Here is a 10275-nt window from a genome sequence, read left to right as displayed (position 1 = left end):
TATATATATATATACACACACACACACACACACACACACACACACATATATAAACTTAAGTGTGTCAAGATGTTTATGTGAGATAAGTTTGCATGTGTGTGTACATGTATATGTATGTCTGGGTGTGCATGTATAGTTAGGGTCTTTCCAAGCTCACATGTTTTTATTATTTAACATTATTATCTCTATGCTTCCCTGTGGGACATTTATATATAATCCTGTAAATAAATTGAAGAAATGAGATGAGAGAATACATTACTTTCGTGTTTTCTCTAAATCTATATGAAATTAACCAGTCCATGGACCAAACACAAAAACAAACAAACGAAAAAACTCACTGCCATTGAGTCATTACTGACTCATAGTGACCCCCATCGGGTTTCTGAGGCTGTAAATCTTTATGGAAGTAGATCACCTCATCTTCCTTCTTCAAAGCAGCTGGCAGGTTTTGAACCACTGTGCTTTCAGTTAGCAGTCAAGTGCTTTATCCACTACACCACCAGAGCTCCTAATATGAAATGAACCAGTCCGTGGAAGACTCTATTAAATTGCAAATTTCAGGAATGAAACTATGCATATGAGCAAGTAGTTAAAAAGGAAATTGGAGATAAGAAAATAGTTTGATTCATATAGAAGGCAGGACTGAACTGAATTTTCCTTTTTAAAAAATGATTAATAATCTGAGATATAAATGGATAAATAAATCTTAAATTTCCTCCACATGATATAAACAGTTTCTGCAGAAATCCTATGTAGCAACTGCCACGAGATAGAAGAAATATGTATATATTAGCTAAGCCTTTGCTCTTTCAACCTAATTACCTTAAATACTTCTAATAATTCATTTTAGAGTGAAATTTCAAGACTTGATCTTTTATAATAATTCAGAATTTTCCTTTAAAGTTCTTATGTAACAGAGAAGTTTTTCTTTTATTTTTACAAATAAATTAAACCTCATTGCTGTTGAGTCAGATCGACTCATAGGAACCCCTCCTTGGGTTTCTGAGGTGATATCACTACAGAAGTAGATTGCCCAACCTTCTTTCCAAGGAGTGACTGGTGGGTTTGAACTGCTAGCCTTCTGGCTAGCATTCAAATGCCTTAGACACTACACCACAAGAGCTCCCATTTTTACAAATGCTATTAACAAATATGATTTTGCTTCAAGCCTCCTTTAGTAAAGGAAGTCAATGCTCTTGAAGAAGAGAGTAAAGAGAATTGATGCTGTTAGTTTCTGATGGGCAAACTAAGCAATAAAAACATGAGAGTGGTACCATATGCAGGAACCAATTAATTTTAGCCTCTGTATGTTTTTGGTATATTCAGTGCTTCATCTCTGTCTGATTTGATGACAATATGTGATTTTAATAAAGAATGGTAGGCCCATAAAGATGATTTGAGTTCTTCTTTGTAACATTAAGCAATATGATCAGTGGGTACTTTTCCTGGATAAATAGCCTACATTGGTATTTCCAACAGACAGATCATTCTATGACTGGAGAGGAATTGCATCACCAAAGTCTTTCCGTCTTACTTATGAACCAAGTCGACAGAGTTTTTCTGGATCATTTTTGCGGGAGTATTGTAGAGTAAGTATTTGTAAAACTGGACGTAGAGATGAACTACCATTTTTCTTGGAAATTATTAGATTAATTTTAATACAACATGTGAGATTTTACCATGTTTGTTCCTAAGATGATTGATGTTTCTTCTGAAGGATTGCTTTACTTCTGTTATTTTGTCTGATTAACTGTCTTCTGTTTAACATAGAAGTAAATATTGCTGATTAACTTAACCTAAAATATAGTATAATTTTTCATTTGAAAAGTTCTAATAGTAAAAGTGACCATTTTTTATCAGGGTTTGTACCAAATGTTATAGTAAACAAAAAAACTAAACTCAATGCCATTGAGTTGATGACTCATAGCGACCTCCTTTAGGTTTCCAAGGCAGTAAATCTTTACGGAAATAGATTGCTCAGTGTTCCTTCCACAGAGTGGCTAGTAGGTTTGAACCACCAACCTCTGGTTAGCAGTCAAATGCCTTAGGCACTACATCACCCCTGTAGCATCAAGAAAATATAATGGGGACTAATAGAGATTGAAGACAACATCTGTTAGGAGCATGAGAAATAGGAGCATGAAAAATCAAAGAGAATTTCACAATCACATATTGATGGTGTTCTGAATGAGGTCTCTCTAACTTGGGGTGTGGGAAACTGACCTCAATGTGGAATTGAGATTTCCCCTAAAACTCATCTATTACTCAGGACAATTCTAAGATGTCTTTATGTAAATAATTGTAGAAACACATGTGATTCAGGTATTTTTAGCAAGCGTTTCCTCAAGGACCATAAAATACTATTTTGTAACATTGTACCTCACTGTATGAATGTCTGTATTTTTAAATTCTCCCATGTGTTCTCAGTGTGTGAATATATGTATCTGTCTCATGCTTTCCTTTTTTCACATTGCAAATTATTTTTCTTCTTGACATGCAAAAGACAATTTCTCCTTTTTTTCTTTTTTTTTTAAATTTATTTTAAGAGCTTGTTTTACATTCAGCGTTACACATACATTTAGTTTCACTCCCCATTTACCATGTCCAAACCTAACCCAGTCTCCTCCCCTCCCTACTCTATAACCCTCCCCCTGTGCCCCTCATATTTATGCACTCTTGTTTGTCCTGCATTTCCTCAACTGAATGTTGGTCTTCTGGTGCCCCTTGGTCCATTGCTCTAAGGGATGTATTACCATATAGAGTATGTGGGTGTGTCATCCTGGGTTGAGTGGTCTACATGTACATCTTGTTAACTATTGGGCTGAGAGCCAGACCCTAGGGGTGAGTTTTATTCCAGATGCGGAATGTATTCCAGGGCCATAGTATTGGGGGCCTCATCAGACTGCCTCTGACTAGTAGTTATGGTCATTATTGAGTTTTTGGATTTTGTTCTATTTTTTTCCTTCAACTCTATCTAGGATCTTCAGATTTGATTCTTTTCTGAGTGGTTGGCATTGGTAGCTGGGCACCATCTACTTCTTCTGGTCTCAAGGGCCATCATATCCTATGGCTGATTGCTTACAAATGCCCTTGGTTCTTTTTTTTTTTTTGCATTCTTCTTTACTTCTAACACTAAGAGACTGTTAGCTGCACCTTAGATGGCCACTTGAAAGCTTTTAAGAACCCAGTTACTAGTCACCAATGCAGGATGCAGAGCAAGGCTTTTATGTATTTTGTTGTGCCAATTGAGTCTGGTGTTCCCCAGTAATATGGTCCTGAGACAGTAGATCTATTGGATCTCTCTCCCATAGTGTCTGGGTGTCTATGAGGGATTACTCCGTGTCTGTGTTCTATTGTTTCTATAATGATTGCAGGTATTTTGTATCACTGATGTCTGTGCAAGATTAGCCTCAGCTGAATCTGTCTTTCGTCTAGAGTATACTCCTATTCACTGACCCCCATCTGATCTTCTCAGGTGTTTATGTGTTTATCTGTAGCCTGGTGTTTGGTGTTAATGGTAATGCAGTTTTGTGAACACATCGGTTGGTATTAGCATCTGTGGGCTATCTCTTATGTGCACAATTCAGTGTCCTCCCATTTCCTAATGTTATCATGGTGGTCACAATCTTTCCGTATATCCCTCCCCTTACCCATGTCAGTTTGTATGCCTCAAATAGCCCAAAATTAATCCCTCCCCTTCCCTCCCCATCCCGGTAACCTACAAAGTTAGTTCCTTTTTCCATGCAAACCCTTCATTGTCTTTTTATAGTAATGGGCTCATACAGTACTTGTCTTTCTGTGATTGACTTATTTCACTCAGCATAATGTCCTCCGGGTTCATCTACATTGTGAGATGATTTGCATATCCCTCATTATTTTTTAATGTAGCATAGTATTCCATTGTGTGCATATACCATAAGTTGGTTATCTATTCATCCATTGATGGGCACTTAGATTGTTTCTATCTCTTTGCTATAGTGAATTGTGCTGCGATGAATATACATGTACATAAGTCTGTCCGTGTGCTATCTCTCACCACTTTAGGATATATTCTTAGTAATGGAAGTGCTGGGTCAAATGGTACTTCTATTTTCAGTTTTTTAAAGAAACGCCATACTGTTTGCCACAATGGTTGTACCATTTTATAATCCTACCAGCGGTGCACAAGAGTTCCTATCTCTCTGCACCCTCTCCAGCATTTGTTATTTTCTGACCTGTTGAACTTTGCTATTATTGCTGGGATAAGATGAAATCTCATTGTTGTTTTGATTTGCATCTCTCTAATAATTAATGATCGCGAGCACTTTCTTAAGTGTTTGTTGGCCACCTGTATACCTTCTTTGGTGAAGTGTCTGTTCATGAGGGATATTGATCTGTAGTTGCCCATTTGTGAATTAGGTTATTTGTCTTTTTGGTGTTGAAGTGTTGAAGTTTTCTATAGATTTTGGAGGTAAGTCCTTTGTCAGATATGTCATGGGCAAATATTTTCTCCCAATCTGTAGGTTCTCTTTTTACCCTTTTGATGAAGTCTTTCAATGCGCATAAGAATTTAATTTTTAAAAGGTCCCAGTCATCTAGCTTCTCTTCTACCTTCTGTGCATTCTGGGTTATGATTGATGGTCTATTTATGCTGTAAATTAGGGCTCCCAGATTTGCCCCTATTTTATCTTTGGTGAATTTTATAGTTTTGGGTTTTACATTTAGGTCTTTGATCCTGCTTGAGTTTGTTTTTGTGTATGGGGTGAGATATGAGTCTTGTTTCATTTTTCTGCAGGTGGATATCCAGTTTTGCCAGCACCATTTGTTAAAGAGGATGTCTCTTCCCTATTTAATGGGTTTTGGACCTTTTTCAAAGTTCAGTTGTCCATAGATGGATGCGTCTATGTCTGGACTTTTGATTCTGTTTCATTGGTCTATCATTGTAGCAATACCATGCTGTTTTGACTACAGTGGCTGTATAGTAGTTCTTAAGATTTGGGAGTGTGAGAAATCCCACTTTGTTTTTCTTGTTTAGAAGTACTCTGCTTATCTGAGGTCTCTTTCCTTTCCATATGAAATTGTTGTTGTTGTTGTTATGTGCCATCGAGTCGGCCCCAACTCATAGTGACCCCTTCTTGGGTTTCCAAGGCAGTATCACTACGGAAGTAGATTGCCCCTCTTCCTTCTGAGGAGTGGCTGGTGGGTTTGAACCGCCAGCCTTCTGGTTAACAGTCAAGTGCCTTAGCCACTATGCTACCAGAGCTCCTTCCATATGAAATTATAATGGGTTTTTCCATGTCCTTAAAAAATTTTGTTGGAATCTGGATCAAGATTCCATTAAATGTGTAGATTGTTTTAGGTAGTATTGACATTTTCACAGTATTCAGTCTACCTATCCATGAACAAGGTAGGTTTTTCCATTTAGGTAGTACCCTTCTTGTCGCTTGTATCAGTGTTTTATAGTTTTCTTTTTATAGGTCTTTTGTGTCTCTGGTGAGGTTTATTCCTAGATATTTTATCTTTTTTAGTAGCTATTGTAAATGGTATTATTTCCCTTATTTCTTTGTCAGAGGACACTTTGTTGGTGTAGACATATCCAGCTCATTTTTGTATGTTGAGCTTGGATCCTGCCACTTTGCTGAACCTCTCTATTAGTTACATTAGTTTTTTTTTTTTAATTGACTCCCTTCGGTTTTCTATGTACAGGATGATAGCATTCAGAAATAGAGATAGTTTTAGTTCCTCTTTGCCAATTTGTATACCTTTTATTTCTCTTTCTTGCCTTATTGCAAGAAACATCCAATACAATGTTAAATAGAAGTGGTGATAGAGGGCATCCCTGTCTGGTTCCCACTCCTAAGGGGAATGCCTTGAGTCTTTCTCCATTAATAATGATGTTGGCCATTGGCTTTGCATATATCCCCTTATTATGTTGAGGAATTTCCCTTCTGTCCCTATTTTGCTGAGAGTTCTGAACAGGAATGGAGGTTGGATTTTATCAAATGCCTTTTCTGCATCAATTAATATAATCATATGGTTCTTTTCTTTTGTTTATGTGGTGGATTATATTCATTGTTTTTCTGATGTTGAACCACCCTTGCAAACCTGATATCAATCCCACTTGGTCTGGGTGTATTACTTTTTTGATATGCTGTTGGATTCTGTTGGCTAGGATTTTGTTAAGGAGTTTCACATCTATGCTCATGAGGGATATTGGTCTGTAGTTTTCCTTTCTAGTGGTGTCATTCCCTGGTTTTGGTATTAGAGTTATGCTTTCTTATAGTTTAATTTTGATTTAAGAATTGTTGACAAGTTGGGAAATTTTTCTTATTTTTAATATTTGAAATAGTTTACTTTTCTCTAGAGAATTTTCTTTAGTGTTATTGGTAAAAGTGAATGTAAGGAGAGTCTAAGGAGATTTCTCCCTTTTAATTTGGAACTTTAGATGTCTTCTGAGAAACAGAGGTTTAAATTTCCAGGAATCAAGATTTGTGGGGTCCCCAGAAGTGGAGTAACCATGAAGACCATTGCCCTGAGATGTCCTTTTGGAACTTGAGCCTTGAGACAACTGGTTTCTGTTATAAGCCAAATGGTGGTCTTGGCAAATTAGTAAAGACTACTTTGCCTTAGGCATTGTGCTCTTTTGAACAATTATCTGTGTTCAGTCAGTTATGAGAAAAAGAGACACCAAGGTCCATACTAGAGCTGTGTTTTAGGGTAAATCAGTGACTACTTTAATTGTTCTTCAAGGCACTGCTGTGTGAAATCCTTTCTGACCACAAATTGTTTTTTATCAGTTCTGTCCCAGCATTATTCCACAGCAATGTCAGTGAAATAGGGTATAAGAATATTTGGAATTTCTTTCCTCCCTGGAATATTTTTGACTCCCTAGTTGAAATGTTACCATGGTTTGCAAATCCTATATTAAATAAAAATCAATTTCTATTATTGGCCTAATGTGGTTTTTGTTTTAATACTGCTTTTGGTAATTCATTACAAAATTGTACTATTAAAAAGTTATGGGCATTCACTTGAATTATTTTATTACATAACAAAAAATTATTAATTTTCATTGTGTAAAACGTATTTGCTCATTTCTTTTTTCTACATCACATTTTCTTCTCTGTTCTTTTTCATCCCTCTTTCAAAATATTTGAGGAGATATTATAATTATTTTCATATTCATGATTTTCTCTTTTAGTAATCTGCATTTGATAAAAGAAGATTTTCTGATGTTAACTTTCTGGTATTTCTAGTGTTAACCAAATTACTTTAGGTCCAACATGAAGTCACTTATGCTAAGCCTCATGTCAGAAAATTTTCTATTTCTGTAAATGCTTGACCTTTCCAGGAGCCAAAAACTAAGTCAATCAGTTGGCAATGGCTCCCTTAGCTATAGTATATGAACTGGCAACCAAAGTTCACAATGTGCCATGTAAAGAATGTAGCTTGGAATTAACTAATCGCTTTTTTGCCAGGGTTATTTCTTTTTCTTATACAACTTTGCCTATATAACTTGTATTCCTTCTGCTTTTCCTTTAGATCTTTTGTCTCACTTATAGACCAGACACTTCCCTGTTAATGAGTTCTAACACAATTTAAGTTTTGCTGAAATTTTCTTTCTTTATTAAGAATTAGTGCAAATCATCACAACTATTAAATGTTTCTATTTATTTAAATCATATATGTGTATATATATATATGTGTGTGTGTGTGTGTATATATATATATATATATATATATATAATGATTTCAGGTAGACATGAAAATGATTTTTGAAAATCTTATTGTGAATTAAGCCAGGCTCTGAGTTCATAGCAAATTAACTATGATTTTTTTTGACATTATGAATAGCACTCCAGAACTTTACTTTCCTTAACCTTTTGTCTGTTTGCTTGTTTTGGTCCTATTACAAGAAGTAATGATGGCCAATGTTATGTATTATCATCAAGCTTCAAATTTTAATTTTGAAATGCATATTTCTTTTCCTATGAAATATTAACATTTTGATTCTGTTCCGAATTACATTGAAACATATATGTTTTTTGATTTACACAGTTAAATTTAAATGCCAATATTTCAATAGTCATGTTGCCTTATGGCAGCATTAAGTGAGCCTAATGGTTATTTTTATAATCATCATTCATTTTATTTTTTGAAAGTTTTAGGTAAAAGTTACTACTATTATCCAAGATAAGATGATATTTATTGGAAAAATAGAGTACTCAATGCAAAATTTCTGCAATAATAAATATACAACGCAATGCACTGCTGTTGAGTTGGATCTGACTCATAGCGACCCCTCTTTGGGTTTCCGAGGTGGTATCACTACAGAAGTAGACTGCCCAGCCTTCCTTTTGAGGACTGGCTGGTGGGTTTGAACCACTAGCCTTCTGGTTAGCAGTCAAAAGCCCTAGGCACTGCAAAACCAGAACTCCTGTAATAATAAATAGATCATTCAAATTAAGGATTTTCAACTATTTTTGTTAAATTTTAAAAAGAAAGCATTATTGGCAAATCCAAGATTTGGATTATATTGTTACCTAGATTTGCCACTGTACTACTACCTAAATCCCATCACAATCCCATTCACATTAAATATTCCTCAAAAGTGGAGGAGTAGTTTAATAAGTGGGATAATTAAAAAAGTATATTTTTGGATCAATTTAATTTTATAGAGAAAAATATTAATCTATGCTCCCCATTTATTTTATCATGAAAGACCATTGGATTTTTACTCTTGGAAACTACTTCACAATCTGTGTTTATTGTACAAGTCAAAAGATTTAACCAAATTCTCTCAATGATAAATATCCCTCAGTTCAAGCTATCTTCAGATGGAAAAATATTTCAGGAGAAGAGACCTATCTGCATTGCTAATAGTGTAGGCAATAGTTTTAATTCCACAATTGCCTGTAAATATATGTATTCGTTTTTGAGATAAACTGGCATGTGATTATCATCAAAACCTGGATGGAAGAATGAAAAGTTGACTGTAGCATTTGAGCACATATTAGAAATTTAAAAGAATGAAGAGAATTTGCCTACCCTAGGGAATCCCACCACCTACTCCTACCTCCTGGGAAGTCAGGTATGCTTGTTCTGTAGTAAAGGGAACATTAACTAAATTTCTTAAAAAGTAATGAAAGAGAACAAACTGTAAAAAGGCAGCCAAAACAGGCAAACATCTGTTACTGAACATGTCTCACTTGACTTCCTTCTAATGTTCTCAGGAATAAATTTATGAACTAGAGAAGGTTCAGCACTAATTAGCTTGTTTTCATCAAACAAAATGCATCAGACATGGATGTTGAATATGAATGAAAACTTTAACAGTAATAATAAGTAGACATAGAAAGTGCCAGTAGTCAGGATTATAGCTACAGGTGCTGGATATTGCTGTGGCTATTAATATTGTGTTGATTTAGATTTGTTATAATTTACTTTTTTAAAAGATTAGGAAAAAATGTCTAAAGAGTTAAGTGCGTTCATTAAACAATAAATAAATTGGACAAAAACTTTCTAGTTACGTACTTTTATGCTGAGATGTTAGAATGAATTAGAATAATAAATATACCAGAAAAAACACTGCCGTGGAGTCAATTCTGACTCAAAGCAACACTATAGGACAGGGTAGAACTGCCCCATAGAGATTTCAAGGCTATAAATCTTTACAGAAGTAGACTGCCTTATCTTTCTTTCAGGGAGTAGCTGGTGGTTTTGAACCACTGACCTTCTGGTTAGCAGCAAATGCTTTAACCACTACACCACCAGAGCTCCTTATAATAAATGTAGAGCTACTTAAAGGCACAGTTTGTGGCAGAAAAAGCAGCAGTAGTAAAAGTTGTAGCTGGTAGTTGTTGTGCAGACCCATAATTCTTTATTTGAAATCCCTGTGGTCAGTCATGTTTTGGAATTTAGAAAATTTTGAATTTTAGTCATATAAGAAGATAAATATATCTGCAACAGAAACTTATGATTAAATACATTAATTTTGCAGTGAAGCATAGAAATATGCTCATTAAATGGGAGATATAGGTCACTATTTAGGCCTTTTGTTCGTTTAGGTCAAACATTGCAACCAAAAGTAAATTAAGGTTGCCGCCATATGTGTTATAAATGTTTTCTTTCAGAGTTTTTGTATATTAGACTCTCAGATAAGAAACTGTAGATCTATTGCTGTAGTAGTAGTCATATAGTAGTAGTAGTAGTAATATAAATGGCAGTGGTAGTAGTAGATGAAAGAGGATGAAGAAGATTAGGACATAAGGAAAGGTATACATACACACATATATA

At 35.1% G+C, this 10275-nt stretch overlaps 1 protein-coding gene across 1 annotated transcript in view; it reads left to right on the top strand.

Moving 5' to 3' along the window:
- IQCM (IQ motif containing M) overlaps positions 1-10275 on the top strand; it is a 735830-nt gene that overhangs the window by 229671 nt on the left and 495884 nt on the right. The window contains exon 9 of the mRNA XM_042782394.1: positions 1480-1584. Within this exon, the coding sequence (XP_042638328.1) occupies positions 1480-1584 (105 nt within the window). The remainder of the gene's footprint in view (positions 1-1479; positions 1585-10275) is intronic.

The sequence above is a fragment of the Orycteropus afer genome, unplaced genomic scaffold (genome assembly GCF_000298275.1).
Source record: "Orycteropus afer afer isolate SDZICR_OR568_19922 unplaced genomic scaffold, OryAfe1.0 scaffold00297, whole genome shotgun sequence".
NCBI lineage: Eukaryota > Metazoa > Chordata > Mammalia > Tubulidentata > Orycteropodidae > Orycteropus > Orycteropus afer.
This window is presented reverse-complemented; position numbering and strand designations above follow the sequence as displayed.